We start from the raw sequence: 17,722 nt of genomic DNA on the forward strand, positions 1-17,722 counted from the left end.
CAAAAGTATTCCTGAGGGGAGCTGCCCCCGAGCCGGACATCAACCGCGCAGGTAAAACAGGTTTAAACTCTTCATTGCAGCCGACACTGTGGTTTGTCCGCCTCTGTTTAACTCACCGGCTGATCCTGCTGCACTTTGCACATCCTTAAAGGCCTCCCTGCAAAGATAAGCCTCCTGTTTGTTACCAACAGATTATTTATCTCATCATTAAAGCAGGTGTGATCATCCCTCACACAGTGCCTCCTGGTGAACAGGAGTGTGTGTTCCCAAGGAAGCGCAAAATTCACTTCAGCATGCTCTCTGAATGAATGAATCAGTGAATCAGTAAGTCACTCAGTCAGTTTAATTTTATAGCCAATTAGAAAATGCCACCTGGCAGGGGTCTGTAAGCTGAATATCACTGTGAAAAAGACCTATTACCAATTACTGCAGTCTTTATTTTTGCAGGTATTTGGACAAAAAACTATGTTTTAAATTTAGCCAACTTCAATGCTGACCTGATGATCATGCCACATGACGAGAGAGGATCCCCACACTGATTAGAAATCAGCCTGAGATATTTCAGTCCTCACAAAAGTGATACACCGCATGACAGGAAGATTGACATTCCACATGGTTAAATAAACAAAAGTTCAAGTAACAGATACTTCCTGCTGAGTTCTTCAACAAGCCAAGATCTTAATGCCAGACTGTCAGTAACTATTCAGAGAGTAACACCCGGATCCTGTCTAACGTGTTACTCTGCTCCGTTCATGGCAACAGTCTCCTAACGTGTGTTCACATGTCAGCTTCTGTCCCTCAGTCAGGAACCCCAAGAAAACACAAAGGAGGCCAGTGTCATTAAAGTTAAGAATCGCGCAAATATGCAAAACCTCAGTAACCACGACGACAAAGAGCAAACGGTGCCAGACCTCCGAGGTTGGTTTCTCTGATGATTTCAAAATGGCATCTGTATATCCATCACCACGTGTCATTTCACTATCAGGTTTGTTGTTTTGTCCCGCAGGCGACGTTGAACACACGGAGAAGAAAACGGCAACTTCATTTTTGTTCAAACAGCTTGACAAAGTTGCCTGATATGTTACATCAGCTGTTGTGTTTTTTTTCCAGTGTGAACTAAGGAGGAATGAACATTTTATTAAACTTCCTCGAGGGCACACAGCTGTGAACTGAAGCCAACCTCTCACACAGTCTGTGTGTCACTCTGTGGATCACTTTCACCCTTAAAATGAGCCAGAGGAACCCCATTAACTTTAATCCACGTCCTACCTTTTTCATTTTATGAGGCAAAGCTATCATACCTTGCTATTTTGACAAAGTAGGGCCCTGATCTAACTGCGAAACTGGGGGAAAAAAAAGATGGGGGGGGATTGTCGATACCATGAGACAGTTGATTACACACACACAGTTCAGCTTGGCAACGCTGAGGCAGGTCTGTAATCTCAACAGCATGTATGTCAGGTAATAACAATGTGGCCCTGAGCATTATCAGGAGGAGGAGGAAGAGGGGGAAGAGGAGGAGGAGGAGGAGCTCAGTGTTGACGGCCACAAACTGTCAAGCAGTCTTCTGAGCAAACATGTTGAGAATGTAACCACTGAGCAGTCGCCGGGTTTGTCACTGTGCTGCGTGATTCACCTTACTAGAGGAAAGAGGAGCCACATTTTTCTAACCAGGCGTCTCCTGACCAACGCTGAGGAGTCCAGATGGAACTTTCCATGTGAGTAACAAAATCGTGAAAGAGAGACAAACAAATGTGTCTCACTTTCTTTTCTTTGACACTCTCCTGTGCTAAAGAAGCTTGAGGCAGTCTACAGGCTCTTAATCTTATTCGAAATGATCACAGACCTCCCACGAAGCCAGAATCTGGTTCATTGTAACAGCCACCTTCTCCGGATCTTACATCCCAATGAGTCTGTTTCTGTTCAGGTTGAGCCGTAAGCGTCCCTTCTTTAATGGATCTGAACAGGAGCCTCCGCCGTACACGAAGAAGGGTCGGGTGGCTCTGAGAACTCTGCTGGACAGGCATCCGACAGACAGGTTGGACGGAGTGAGACTGAAGTGAGTACTGACATGAAGAAGAAGTTCATAAAGGCTGTGAAACGGGCGCCTGAATCAATGTGTTGAAACATGAACGTGGCAGGTTTGTTTAAATACCTGGGTCGTTTTAGGTCAGAGGGTATTTCAGGTATCACTTCTCCAATTCCTCCAGTCGCACCAAGCTCAGTTATGTCACATTATGTGGTTTGTGTGACGTGTATCATCGTGTTTGAGTGTATTTTCTCAAAAACGTTACGTCACGTTAGATTCGTATTTGTTTTAATATATTTGTTTTGCGATTAATGCAAATGCGAGCTATAATGAGCTTTTGGAGAACTGACATTACGTAAGACAACAACAATTATTCATATGGCAAAAATCATGTTTATGTTCAAGCTGGTTTGCTTAGTGAGGACACATATTCATAACTTTTAACTTATACTAAGAAAACACAAATATATTTCCCAAAATGTTAAATTACTCCTTTGAGAAGTAATATAGTAAGATATAATATGTATTACAACCGCTATAGGTCTACTTTGTGTTCACAAGTTTTAGAAGAGTCAGACATGATTCAGACCTTTCAGTGGTTTTTGTGATATTCACCCAAGCTTTTCATGTCTTACAGTAAGATAAGTTTGTGTTGCAGGACCGGCTGTGGTCACTCCTGCGCGCCTGAAGCCTGCCTGAACGGAGGCACAAAACACCCGACTGACACCGAGGTCTTCTTCGAGCGGTTGTCGTCCTGGGCTGACACGGAGTACTCTGTGGACAAAGTGCTGCAGCATCTCAAGTTCAGGCCAACCGAAGACGACGGGCTCCTCGGGGACTCGGTGAACAAGAAATTCGTGGAGTTGCACCGTGACTTCACTGAGGAGTGTGGCGCAGAGGACAAGCAGCATTCGTGGGCTGTCATTGAGAAGCGGGAAGAGATCGTCATGTACGGGCCGTTTTATCCTAACTACAACAGCGGGGAGCACAGCGAGGACATCATCATCAGGCAAACCCAGGAGCTGCTGGAGTCGGATGCCGCCTCAGAAGACTGGAAGGTGTACGTCTTCACCATGAACAGCCCGTGCTTGGCTAGAAACACCGATCCGTGCATGCTGAACCTGGTTCGGAAAGCTCACGAGTGGTGGAGCGTGTATGGAGTGAAGACTCACATAGGTTATGTGAAATGCTGGGGATTCAAAGGAACAAAAGAAAATCTATTCAGGGATATTAACTACAGCCAAGTGGACCGTATCGATCAGGCGGAGGAGCACGAGAGCTACGTCAAAGCTGCTGAAAATCCTTTATGCGAAAACCTGTTTTCTGCTGTGAAACACCTCCTGAGGTCTGTCAGTTTCCCTCCGGAAAACTTTGAGCAGGGTCAAGACTGGAAGGGTTTCTTCAAAAGCATGTATGATATTTCACCGGAGGACGAGAAAGACATCGTCGCCCGGGAGGTGGACGCCGTCGTTGAAGCGGCACAAGCTCTGCTTTCAGAAGAAAGTGGACGCTTCGAAGGATTTTTAGACAAGGGACAGGCGTTTGTGTCCGGTTACACTTTTAGTTCACATGTATCTGATGGCATCCGGGATCAAATGAGACTCACGTTTCGGCAGTGTTGGAGGGAGATGGCGCAGGACAAATACGCCGAGTTCATCAGGGAGAGGCTGACTGAAGACTTCAATCAATGCACCGTCCAGCTTTTTATCAAAGATGTTGTGAATCACACAAAACAGTACTTGCAAATTGGAAAGATACGGCTTTTAGAAGATTCAGGAGCTCCACAGGTTCACCCATAATCCAAATACACTTTACCACAATGATGAGAAAGTTAAAGGAGATATATTAAGCTCATTTTCAGGGTCATCACTGTGTTTTGGGTTACTCCAAGAATACGTCTCATGCATAATTTTCCTCATAACGTCCAACGTTGCAGCTCTGTCTTTAACACTCTGTTTTAGCTCCTGTCTCTTTAAGGCCCCCTCCCTTCCTGAATACCCAGTCGGCTCTGATTGGTCAGCTCACACACGCCTGAGCCTGCACCGCTAACACATAGAGATTAGCTGTGCTGAATTCATTCCTGTGTGTCAAACAAGCTGCTAGGCATAAATGGTGCAAATATGTGACATGGTGACACAGAATGAAAGGCGGGACTACTGGTGAGGCATTTCAGGAGCAGATGTTTCTGTGGGAGAAAGGAGCGTCTGTTGGTGCAGACTTAGGCCTTTTTTTTCTTTACCAATTCAGATCTTTTACATGCACAAGAACCGATATGAAACACTGAAGGAAAGGGGACAAAGCGCAGTAGTTTTCCTTTAAGACTAACTATTTCACAAATGTTTGGCATGCATCTGAAAATGGAAAAGAAAGACACTGAACCTTAAAATCACACGTACCATCGGCATTACGTCAAAATGCTTCGACTTTATTAGTTTCCTCAGTAGAGCTACAGGTGCACACAGAGGAAAGAGCATCAGGTAGTGTTAGTGCACACTGAGAGATCTCTCACTGTGTCTTTACTCACAATATATCACAAATGGTGTATTACAATTATACTGGAGTGGAGTTTTTTTTTTGTTTGTTTAGTTTTTTTTTGTTTTTTTTTTACATATATGCTCATATATTTGTTATTCTGGTAAATTACATGTGACGATGTCCCACATTTGCACATGTTGCCCCCCCACCACCACCCCACCTCTGTGCTTGTCACAAGCAAAAGCATCACTGCTGACAAACTGTACAGTTTTAATACAGTCCTCATTAACTGTGTGGTTTGGGGGTTTGTGCCTTTCATAATAAATACTAGCTCTGAAGACTTCTGCGGATGCACGTCTGCACTCGCGCCAGCAGAGGGAGCTGGGTGCCATCCCCCTCCATCCTCAGTCATCATGTGCAACTAACTGCTGCATAGGTAGTTTCTCATGTATTTGCTTCAAAGAGGTGTCAATACTGACTAACTGACTAACAGGGAGCTGTGTCTATTGCACCGTGGTCGTGTTTACTGAAGGTCATACCGCTGGGTTTTAAGGAGTGATGGACATTGAGTGATTCTCTCTGAGTTACAGTGAGTTCATAGAAATGTTCCTGATCGCCTGTAGAACTCGATGCTCTGTGAAAATGACATTCACGGGTACCACAAAGAAGTGACAGCACCTGCATGAGTTTTTTCTTTTCTTTTGCTGAATCCAGGCCACCGTAGTACAACAGAGACGACTGCATGTTTGTCTGTGGTGCTCGATCAACTGGCTTAATTTTCTAAAAAGTCAGTAGCAAAGTGCTTCAACAGACACTCTGGATCGTCCACAGACATCGCCACTGCCTCTGAGCAGTTTTAACCATCAGCTGAATTTATACGGTAAGAAATCATAGAGATTATACACAGAGTGAAATCAACTATTGACATAAATGTACAGGTTTTATTTATTTTAAGGTAATTAGACTTGTCTGTTTTTTTTTTCAGTTATTTCAGTTTTTATAGTTTGTAGTTTTGTTTTGTGTTTTTTTGATCAGAATTTTAGCAGCATCAGACTTGTCGTGGTGCTTTGATTGAGAGTTAAAGGGATGTGTCACCTTAAAATTAAAATAATTTCCAGTGAGTTTTCAAGGCATCGGCTGTAGAGATGTCTGCCCTCTCTTGAGTATAATGGAACTAGACGGCACATGGCTTGGGATGCTCAAAGTGCCCCAAAAATGCATTTGAAAAACTCACCAGAGATGAGGCATAAGGATCTGGACGGATAAATATAGTGAATGTGAACTCACATATCTAGCTCTTACATTTTGGAGTTAAAACAGCCGAATATTTTTTACAGTGTGAAAAACATGTAAAACTGTCTACTTTTGACGTCTGTGGATTATTACATAACCGGCTCCTAGCTTGCTCTGTAAAGCTTTCGACTTGCTTCCAGCACCACAAACAAAATGACATTCATCTCCATTGCATTGTTGTAGCATGGTGAAAATATATAGCTGTTTTGTTTTGTTTTTTTATTAAACCGAACTGACCCTTTAACTTCTACTGCTTTAATCTTCCATGGCGCTGCTTTTGACTTCATGGTAGCATGTGAAATAATGTGAAAATGAAGATAGAAATATATCAAAATAAAAAGAACTCAGTGATGAAAAGTCTCGCCGTTGCTGTCGTGTGTTACTGGTTCATGTTACAGTATCTGACAAACATTTAAAGCTCCTGCACTGGTAGAAAAAAAAAAAAGTGTCAGTGACGTGAAAAGTGTTCACCTGCAGTTTTTTTTTCATATCGAGAGTTGTTGGGTATACTTTATCACAGCGCTGCTCTTCAAACTCCATTCAGTCCTCGATTTGCAGTTCTGTTTAAGATCTCCATTTCTTTACTGGTGCTGTCCGGCCATTCGCCCCAGAGTGCTGCACTGAAGGCACTGTACGGTGTGAAGGCTGCGTCATCTGAGTCTGAGAGCGGCAGTCTGCTGTCCAGAGACCGGCGTCTCCCACGAGAGTTTTAATCGGTACAGATAGTTTTTGAGTTTTTTTTCGGGCTTGAACGTCTTCTAGGCCAGGATCAGGTTGTTCCAGGGTTCAGCTTTGGAGCTAGAAGACCCACCGTGGCCCCCGGGGGACATCTTGAGAGGAATGGCCCCTCCTTGAGCCGCCATGTAGGCCGGCAGGGCGGAGATCTGGAGGGGTGCAGAAGGAAAGGGTGAGAAGGCAAACCAGGGGATTTAGTCAAGTGATGATCACAGAGAGGAACTTTCCTGTCTTTGTCCTTATGATTGAAAGTGATGCAGTTTGTTAGATTCGAGCTGAATGTGATGATACATGAGCACCTCAATCACTTTCGTTTTGCTGTATGTTTCTGCAAACCACAGATAGGTTGACGCTTCAAGTCTCAGCTTTACGTTTCTGACATCCACATTTATATTTTTCAGGTTTAAGGTAACCACTGGAGTTCTTTTTGCAAAAGATAACTTTTTGGCTTAAAATATCTGGTTCTTCAGCCACAAAGACAGCCGGGAATCGTCTCAACATCTCTTTCAAAACACCTGGTTTTGTTTCTAAGAGACGGCTGGATAACGTTAAGATGTGGAGTTTAAAAAAAAAAACAGTTTAGTCTTGTCCAGGACGGCTCGAAGCGTCCCCACGTCTTGTTAAAAAAGAGATTTTGTCACTTAATTGTTCAGCTGAAACAGGGAGCAAAGGGTGGTGTCCTAGTGGTTTTAAACAGTGGTCTCACACTTTCTGACTGTCTCGCCATTACCATCCCAGAATGTTGATACCACAAAATGTATCTGTGGTTTACAGAAACGTACGGTACCAACATTTTATCCTGGGCCGAGGCTTCAAAAATTACATTTTGAGTGCGTGTTTTCCTTTCATATCCGACTACAGAGGTGTCCGACCTGTGCGTGTGCGCTGTGGTGTGAGTACAAGCTGTGAGTGTCCGGCTCCGTCTTTATCTGGCGAGGCTCCTCTGTGGCGGTGGAGGCACGGGGAGTGCTGCTCGGCGTGACGGGAGTCCCCTCGCTGCCCGGGGTCCCTGCGGAGCGCCAAATAAACAAGGTTATTTCACATTCGCAGGCAGACGGACAGACATTTACTTTCACAACAAGCGCTTTGGGAAAATATCGCAGTGAGGTTCTAATTTACTGCTCTGACTTTTAAACGCTTGTTTCAAATCTAATAAATCCCATGAAGTTGGGCAAAGGCTCCTTTATCTTATCAGACAGAATACACATTTTCTCTGCTCACATTTTGTTTATCACAGATAAAATAATGGGTCGTAAAGCACGTGCCGGTTTGAAGCTCACCAGTTTGGGACTTGTTGAGGTTCTTTGGTTTGCGTTTGCGGGTCTGGATCCCCTCTTTCTTCATAGCCAGGGGTCGTGGCACCTGTCAAGACATTAAGACAAAAGAAAAAGCTTTAGTCAGACAGCAGACTGAAGAGGTATGCATTTGTAGAAGACGGTTTTCACTCATTTATAAAGATACATTTTTTTATTCCCCTTATAATGGATTTCTTTCCACCCAGACAGTTAATGATGTATTTATTTAATTACTATATACCCTATCTTTATTTCATCAGATTAGGTTTCGTTGAGATTAAAATATGGATTTTTTCTGAGGGAGCCAAGGAAAATATTAATCTGGTTAATCTGAAAACTAAAAAACCTAGAAAGTCTCTGAGACAAATCATCCCTGTCTATCTTGATAATAATTAGATTTCACAAATAAGTTGCTATTATCATTAAAATGACATTCATTCAACATCATTTTGAGAATATTAAAGAGACAAAGGAATATTTGTGGCCTCGTCCATTTTTCCAATACGTGCCATAATCTTTTCAGTGTTTGGTCTTGAAACATTCCAAACGTTTTCAGATTTTTGTTCACATTCATTTCAAAATCTTCCTGTTAAATGTAAACTGAAATGTGTTTAAGCGGGTCATGGTTCCAGATTCTGATAGCGTCAGAGGTGGACTTTCTCCCTCACCCCGTGGAGTTTCATGTAGAGGCCACAGGCGTTGCAGACCGGCTCGCCCTCTGCGTTTCGTCGCCACAGGGTGGTGGTGGTGGTGTGACAGTTGGTGCAGGACAGGCCCACCCTCCTCGAGGCAGACTGCAGCGGGGACAACAGAAAAAAAAGGATTTAACAAAAACATCTCCACTGAGGGGAATTTATCACCCACGTAAACCTGCAGGTGCAACTATCAGTCGATTAATCAGTTAGTCAGAGAAAGACAATTGATCGCCTTTTACAATACCACATTTGTGGTTGCAGCATCTTAAATGTGAGGATGTACTGCTTTTCTTGGTAATCAGTGACAGTAAATGACCATTTTTGAGTTTTGGACTGCAGGTTTGATGGCGTCATATGATGACTGAATGACTGACTGAATCGGCTAATCATGAAAATGCTCTGCAGATTAATCAGTCATGAAACCAGTCAGCAGTTTGCACCTCTACATGACACACTGAATTACTTCACTGTCTGCTGTCACCCACCAGCCGTCTTTGGGGTTTGATAAGAGGCCTGTTGATGCCGTTCATCTTGTGGTACAGTCCGCAGGCGTTGCACAGGTAGTGGCCGGTGCCATCCCGCCTCCAGAGGGGCGTCGACATCGCACCACAGTTCACACACTCTCGCCCCTCAGCGAAGTCGTCGAACAGGTCTGATGCGGGATGACAAAAAAAAAAAAAAGGTTTGTTTTTTAGTTTATTTTACAGCAATGTGCTTCTGTCATGTTACCTTATGAGAAACCATCTACAGAGCATCATTATTATAGGTGAGGTCTGTTCACCCTGCTGCCAGCTGGCAACCGATACAGAAGTATCCACCAGACTACAGAACTGCTTCTTCCCACAGGCTGTGAGACTCCTGAACTCACCGTCAGATATTAAATAATATTCTATATTTTGTGGCCTATTGATTAATACTCCACTCAGATAAGTTCTTCTTTAATTTTAGCATAGACAAAAGCTACATTGTGTTAAATAACATAACATTAATGAATTTTATATCTTGAAAAACTTTTATTAGGTTATTTTCTAAGGTTGAAGGATCAAACGATACCGGTGGCTGACAGTATCTGAGCACATTTACTTAAGAAGAAATTTAAGGTAATGATACTTTACTTGTGTATTTCTGTTTAATGTGACTTTAAATTGTGGCCCCTCTACAGCACTGAGGAAAATATTGTACTTTTTACTCCACTTCATTAATTTGTGACGTCTTGTTACTTGTTTCTTTTCTGATTTTAGATTAGCTATACAAATAATATCAATAAACAACTTACAGTATATTATTAGCATTCTAACAGTATAAAGGTTAATTAACCAATTAGACTCATGGAGATATATAGATTGTTAAGGAGAAGCCCCACAGAATTATGTCTATTCGAGGTAGAAACACAAAACAAAACCTTTTTTTTATTCCACATTTTTATCATTCCATAATTAGGACACACATTTTATTTTCCTTCTTTATCTAAAACAGAAAAAGCAAAAAAGAAACCCACTAAAGTTGAATTCAATAGCTAGGACTTTAAACACTGTCAGGGAAACTATGAAATGCCAGTGTGGACATTCATGGGTTAGAATTGGCTTCACATTTACCAGCTGTAACGTTAATGAGATTAACATAGTAATGCAACAATAAGTATAATATAATATTTAATATTCATGATCTGAAATGAACCATTCTGGCAGATAAGCACATTTATTTTTGATACTTTGGTACATTTCAATGTTTTGACGCCAACACTTTCCGTATTTTTACTTTCAAATGTTTAATGCAGGACTTTTACCTGTGACAGAGAATTATTACACCATGTTATTGTAACTTTTACGTCGTTTAATGATCCAAGTGCATCTTCCAACACTGCACAATGCCTATATGAGCTAACACAAGTTCTTTAACACTCTCGGCTTGGGAAAGTTCATTCAAAACGCCACATTACAAATAATGAAAGCAATGCATTCTGGTTAAGATGAAGCCGTGACTATCTTCTAAAGTGTTTTGGCAACAAGCATTACTTCCCACACATCAATTTCAAAACCGAGCTTATTCTTAGAAAAATCCATTTCCAACTGCTTTCATGCCACAAAAATTCTTTCCACCCTCCTTCAATAAACAGTTTGCAGCACTGTCAGACCCCGACAGGGTGATTACGGTGTGCAGGGTCATTTGTACACCAGCAGGAGGAGCAGACTGCCGGCCCACACAACAGCAGCAGCAGCCTGGAATCCCTCCTTATCTCGCTGCTCCCCGTGAGATAAAGAGCCGGCTGGAAATAGAGACGGAATAGAGCTCCATCATATTCAAATAGAGACCCTGCGTCTATCACATCCATTTAGCGGGACGTCTGATTAATGCGACGCTCACTCTCTCATCTGGCACATAAAAGAGCATCTCAAGAGTCACTTGGACGCTAAAGGGGAAGGAGGCATCAATCAACTTTGAGCAGAGACACACCAGCACCGCAGGTTACAGTATCTGTCAGACATGTGAGGCCGTGCTGAGTGGAAAAGACTCGAAGAGATGTGTAAAACCCAGACTTATTGACTGCAAAAGTCCAATTTGAATCAGACCACAATGTGTTTTTTTTTTCCTCTCTCAGATGGCACAAATCTCGCCTCCATCTGGTCTGTGTGACTGGTATGATGCAAGCGCAGGCCTCCTCCAAGGCCGAGAGCAAAACAAAGACAGCGGGGCGAGCTAACCTTGAGCCAGGCGGCAAGTGTAGCCAACACAACGCAGCCAACGCGAGACAATACACAGGAGGGAAAACGCTGCGGCAGTCACGTCTGTCTGAAATTCGACTTTTTATTTATTCCGCTGCATAAATGTCAGCGTGTCTTTATCAGCGGGGGCAGGTCGTGTTGTTAGAGGTCAAAGGTGAAACTGGCAAACAAATTCACAACCACGATATTATCACAACATCTGTAGAGTATTTTGCAAATGACTTTTTTTTTTTGTTCGCGGTGTGTTTTGCCTCTCTTGAGAAATAAATCACACCCAAAGTACATGTTAGTGAAGGGAGGAGGAGAAAGTGTTCAAAAAGGAGCAATTATGTTTCATGAATTGTGGAAATTAAGGAAAACAGATGAGCTGATAAACAGCAGATCCACATCTGCACTGTGTAATTCACAAGATATTATCATACATGTATCATTAATGCAATATCAATATTTCATTTTTTAACACACAATTAATGCCAACACCAGCGTATCACAACTCCTCTGATATATTATATACCAATAATAAGAGATTGATGGAAAGCACATGACATGTACAACTAATGTACTTAACTACAATGTTATGGTACCTGTACTCGAGATTACTTAAGTATCTCCAGTTTAGTGCTACTTTATACTTTAAATTATTGCACTTTTTACTCAAAGATACAAATATGATTTCAGATAGAAAAACAGATGGATTCAGATGTGATGCAATGTTGTAAATTAAACTATCTGAAATACACATGAAATAATTTAAATTAATTAGTTTGACTCAGCATTACATATAATAGTTTGTCTATTTTTTATAAAACACTTCAGCATGCCATACTTTGACTTTGGATGCTTCTTACATGTATGTTTTGTTAATAATACATTTAATTTATTTGTATTTTCAGCTCAGAGGTTTAATTTGCACTGCTGCCTGTGCATACTAATCATTTTAGAAGTACATTTTACACCCAGTGCTCTTTAACCCTTTCCTCTGATTTTCACCCAGACGCCACGCCAGCCGTCTCTAACTCCTCACATGTACAAACACAGAGAATATTAAACTGTCAAAGTCGTCAGTCGGCTGTTTATTTTATATCCGATGGCTGAGATAGGCAGAGGCTCACTGTGTACGAGGGAGACACGATTAACTTTCAGTTACTGCCAGGCTCCTAACAGACTGATAACGCAGATATAAGAAAATGTCTCACAAACTAAAATAGTGAGACTCATCCAAAACATGGATCACAAAAAGGGTCATGGTGAAGTTAGCTGTGAAAAAAGACTATTTTCCTATTGAATTAAGAGCAAATTTAAGACATAATGATTATATCAAGTCAAGTAAAACATGTTAATAAATAACTTCTCAGTCACAAAGACCTTTATGAGCCATTACTAGACTATAAAACCAAATTAATTGCCATGTTTTTTCTGGAAAAATAAGACATCAATAAAAACTTGAAGCTTTTTTAAATGATCACAGAATAAAAAAGTGAAGCTGTTGCTGATGTTTAATGTGACGAGTTGTGAGTGGTAACGTGCTCTCACTGATCAAACGTTCCTCAGTGTGATTCTATTCACTCAACAGACACTTTCACTGACCGTTTGAACGCCGAGATTTGATTTAATTCTCTGTGATTGTAAAAACAATGAGGTTGCCGTGTTCTCTCCACCAGTGAGCAAACGGCCTGTGTGAGTGTGATTGTGATGAGATGAAGAGGTCAGTGTGGATCAATGCTGCTATCTGTCTCACTCTTGTGCAGCTGATCTTATTCTGTTTTCATCGAACAGGCGATCTGTCTTCGATGGCCATCTTTAAGTGCTGCCGGTCAGCTCAGAGGCCGAGCAGGGAGCTGATATTCATAAAGGAGGAAGTAATCAGCCTGTTAATCAGCTTAATTTGATACTAATAACAGGCCTGAGTGATATGTCTAATAACGATCCAGCCCATCAGATTAGGTTGTAACATACACGATAATGAAATGGGAATTTACTTAATGAAAACATGGACGGGACACTTCAGATGCTCATCAGCCTGCAGCTGTCAGCGATGCACCAAATGTAGATAATGTCAGAAACATGGGTTAAACAAACGCTGATTGGTGATGTCAGCTACACAAGGTGCAAGTCACAGCCATCACGTCTGACAAGCTAAGCAAAATCAATCCACTGTGATACGGTCCAGAGTGCAAACCAGCAGCCCTGCAGGCCGAAACCACGGCCGGCTACAGGAGTGTTCAAAGTGAGGCCGACTGTGAGCGTTTCAAAAAGACTTTTCAGCTTGAATGGGTTTTTTTTTTTTTTTTAACACAAAGTGATTCTGTTTATCTTCACCAACAGAAAGGACTCGGCTGAATCAAGGTTGAGATTCCCCAAACACACACACACACACACACACACACACACACACACACACACACACACACACACTTCAAATCCAGTCCGCTCTGACCTCATCCTGAGGCCACAGTCAAACACAGCTCATAAACTATAATACCAATAAACTGTGTTATCAAGTGCGGTTCAGTTAAAAATTAATTTCTATCGCTGCAATAATTATTTTTTTTTAGATTCAAAATATTCAAAACCAGTTGATCACATGTCTAAATGCATCAGCGTCGATGTGTGTTTGACACAGCTTGGGGGCCGTCGTGCAGAAGGGATCATATTTAAGATATTAACAGGGTAATAATATAAACTCAGAAATATTTATGTGATGCGTGTCCATAAATGAACACACGAGCTGTCCTCACAGGGGAAAAGGTCCCCAGAACAATGTTGGAAGCGGCAAGATGGCTACTAAAAATTATCCTGCAAGTAAAAACAGTCAAACAACATGAAATCTCTTTTTTTTTCTTTTTTTCTTTTTTTTTTTTTTTGGTTATCAAAATCAATTAAAGAAGTTTATTTTTCGTATGACTAAAATTTCCTCCCCAAAACTACGTAGTGCACCTTTAAAAACAGCTGAGCATTAAAAGGTACATTAATACTCAATCTGACCTATTGCTTTATTTTGATTTGTTCATAAAGAAAATCATCATTAAATATATCATACTCCTATATGGGCCTCCTTAGAGAGAAATGTTATTGTATTTATTAACACTGATATCATTCAATGTGCTTATGGTGCGTTTACGTGTATATGTAATTTCGAGACACTCTAAGAGTAAAATAAGGTACTGTGAAAAAAACGTGCGATAATTGTAAAAATACATCGCAGCGATACAGCAGTGGTCAAACGACTCCGACCAGCTTAAACTTGCCTAAATGGTATGTAACATAAACATATAATGTATTGATTTAACAAGTGTGTGCGTTCCACGTCTTATTAATTCTGGCGAGAACAAATCTATGATTTTGAAAATTGATTGGCAAAATGAGCCTCTAATCGTCCTTCATCACGGCTCAGACTCATCTCCTGTGGCTGCCATTGTTTTATAAAAAAAAAAAAAAAGTAAAAGTTCACATTTTTTCGTTTAATCAGATGTATCCATTTAATTGATTTTAAAAACACACATGGTCCTGTTTAACTTTGACGACAGCCTATTTTATTTCCGCAGAAAAGTGACATGAGGACATTTTTTTTATTATTTTACCTTATAACCATAATTATTCCTACAGTTGCTTAAATGTTAAATCATACATTTAATCTCGTTTTGTCTTATTGATGTTGATGTATTTGCGTATTTCCCGGTCCTATATTTCAGGCCTTTTAGATTAGAGCAAGTGTGTCCTGTCAGTCAACACTGTCTTAATCTCGATTTTCCCAATCAGGAGATTATAACGAAGCGGTTCTTTATATATATATATATATATATATATATATATATATATATATATATATATATATATATATATATATATATATATATATATATATATATATATATAAACGTGCCCTGCAGCCGGACTCGAATCAGAATATGACACATTGTACACATGTAATATATGGTGATACTATGTCACTTTCTTTTACTTTTTTAAATCATGCCTTAACCTTTCACCCCGTCCATGTGTGTCACAAACTGCACCTACCATGAATTAATCCGTGACAAACACGATGGAATAAAACAGACGTGCTGCTCTCATTTTATATTTTATTTCCAGTGACATCTGATATTTTGATCCCTCACTTTTTTCTTTCTAAAAGTAAAAACGAAGCAGAACATTTTCTGCATACCCTCCAACCCAGGTATTAAAATGCTTAAGTAATAATGATAAAATACGTATGATTCTGCTGGTGCTCACCTATGTTTGGGTGCCGTGCTGCGCCCGGAGGAGCGCCGGTTTGGAGACCGTGGAGCACCGGGCTGTCAAACGGGGACGCCGGCCACGTTCCACCCACGTTCGGGCTCATGTACGCCGGGTAAGGGCTGTGGTACGACCCGCTGAGGCTCCGGGCGCCGTAGTGCTCCCTCCCGTTTGCAGAAATGTTCAGCGGGCTGCCGTAAGAAGCCGCCGTCTCCCGGCCCGTGGCCATCCCGGAGGACAGAGGCGGGCTGGTGGAGAAGGCGAAGCGCGGAGACACCGGGGAGTGATTGTACGAGGGCACCGAGTCCGCGCCCGGCTGCGCCCAGGCAGAGTGGCTCGACACCGGGCTGCCCTGCTGCGACGCGCCGGGCGCCTGGAGGTACGGCAGCGCCGGGATCATGGGGGTGACGACCCGGGTGGTGGGCACGTAAACCGGAGAGGTGCCAGCCGAGGTGTTGTGGAGAAATCCTGCCTCATAGGAGGGGGGCCCGTGGTTGGTTGTCATTATACCCTGATACATATCCTCTCCTTGAAGCTGAACATCCGTGTTGATAGAGGAGATAGTGACACGGCTGCAGTTAACGCGCAGGATCTCTGGGATATCTGTGATTCAATTACAATGCTCTCTCTCTCTCTCTCTCTCTCTCTCTCTCTCTCTCTCTCTCTCTCTCTCTCTCTCTCGTCCTCTGTTAAAATCAAGATGTGCCGGTCAGAAGTCGAGCAGGAGGGGACTGCTCCAGAGAATAAAGAATAAAGTGAGAGGAGACACGAGAGAGAGGAGGAGGAGTGAGAGACTACAGCCTGTGATCAAGATCCAGCTGTTATCATCTCTCTCTCTCTCTCTCTCTCTCTCTCTCTCTCTCTCTCTCTCTCTCTCCTTAATGGGTGAGAAAATGTTTTTTAATAAAGATTCCCCAAATTAGTCATCCAACTAATTAATGTTGTTTTCATCTTATTTTCTTATTTTAGCCACCTGGGGGTGTTTTAAGACAACACAAAAAAACATTTTTACTTAGATTTTTTACTTATTTTGATTCATGCTTGTGAATTTTACTAATGATCGTAATAAAATAAAAATAAAAACACATGATACGAATTAAATTGACGCTTATAAACGTCCCCTGTGTGTTCGGGGTTCGGGAAAAGCAGATAAGTTTTCTTTTTTTGGAGATTTCTGTTGTAAACAGTTTCAAATGATTTGTGAATGCACATTGAGAATATTGAAAATTAAAGCAGCTTTAAACTGGCTGCAGTTCATGTTCCTTCCATAGATGAATATGAAATATCTTCATCATTATATTCTATATGATCGTATTTTAGATTTATCGGATATTAGCTGTGTATATATATATATATATATATATATATATATATATATATATATATATATATATATATATATATATATATATATATATATATATATATATAATTATAATAAATCCACCGCAGAACCTTATCAGCTCTGAGATATTTACTATGGATTCTGTATCAGGGCGGCTCGCGAGGCCTCAGGCTGAATATGGGTTCATTATAATTATTCGATTGTAACCGATATTCGTGCGCAGTCTCAAGTAAGTCGAACTATCTCCCCCAGAGTTATCAATTATCTATAAATAACGTGATAAATAATCGACTAAAGAAGTTAAAGACAACAGGCTCATTCATTAGTTACACACGTGGCTTCATGACTCTGATTCAGTGTTATGACATTTACATTCACATATTTTTTTTTCCTTTTCATGACAGATGTGATGTATGGGCGCTGGATGCTCGACGCGCCTTCGCTCGGAAGTCTCCGGCAGTTGTTGTGCGCGCGAGGACAGATTTATACCTGTCATCAACACCCGCGAGAGTAAACACACGAGGCCATTTCATTGTCCTGCCACTTCCCACAGACGGCAGCTCTTTGAATTATGTGACTCTATATTATCGGTCCAATATGTGTGTGTGTGTGTGTGTGTGTGTGTGTGTGTGTGTGTGTGTGTGTGTGCGTGCGCGCGCGTGTGAATGTTTATAATCCATTAAAGGTAATCCATTCTTTTTGTTGGCTACATTATCTCATCACGTGATGGATGTCTGTGATCAGGCCTTTCTCATTTTAATTTTACAAGCTCCTGAATTTAATTTAGAAGTTTCTCAAAGTGTCAGAAAGTAAAGAAAAGTCGTGTCTCCCCTGAATTTATCCCGATGGCATCGAAGGATTCACTGTTTGTTCTCATTTCTCTTTGAAATTTGGTT

At 41.4% G+C, this 17,722-nt stretch overlaps 2 protein-coding genes across 3 annotated transcripts; one reads left to right on the plus strand and one right to left on the minus strand.

The window, feature by feature from the left end:
* The first annotated feature begins 1,585 nt into the window (after nt 1-1,585).
* On the plus strand, nt 1,586-5,532 carry LOC119012929. Of its 2 annotated transcripts, none has more exons than XM_037087164.1 (3): nt 1,586-1,718; nt 1,928-2,059; nt 2,676-5,532. In XM_037087164.1, the coding sequence occupies exons 1-3, from the start codon at nt 1,705-1,707 to the stop codon at nt 3,826-3,828; spliced, it is 1,299 nt and encodes a 432-aa protein (XP_036943059.1). In that variant the 5' UTR covers nt 1,586-1,704; the 3' UTR covers nt 3,829-5,532. The 2 variants fall into 2 exon arrangements, with proteins under 2 accessions (XP_036943059.1, XP_036943060.1); XM_037087165.1 differs by having other exon boundaries at nt 2,688-5,532.
* gata4 (GATA binding protein 4) lies at nt 4,434-16,261 on the minus strand. The gene is made up of 6 exons (XM_037087166.1): nt 15,479-16,261; nt 9,008-9,174; nt 8,496-8,621; nt 7,813-7,894; nt 7,405-7,541; nt 4,434-6,681 (listed from the first exon to the last, which is right to left on the minus strand). The coding sequence occupies exons 1-6, from the start codon at nt 15,999-16,001 to the stop codon at nt 6,556-6,558; spliced, it is 1,161 nt and encodes a 386-aa protein (XP_036943061.1). The 5' UTR covers nt 16,002-16,261; the 3' UTR covers nt 4,434-6,555.
* Nucleotides 16,262-17,722: the final 1,461 nt, after the last annotated feature.

This window comes from Acanthopagrus latus, chromosome 22 (genome assembly GCF_904848185.1).
Source record: "Acanthopagrus latus isolate v.2019 chromosome 22, fAcaLat1.1, whole genome shotgun sequence".
Lineage (NCBI taxonomy): Eukaryota > Metazoa > Chordata > Actinopteri > Spariformes > Sparidae > Acanthopagrus > Acanthopagrus latus.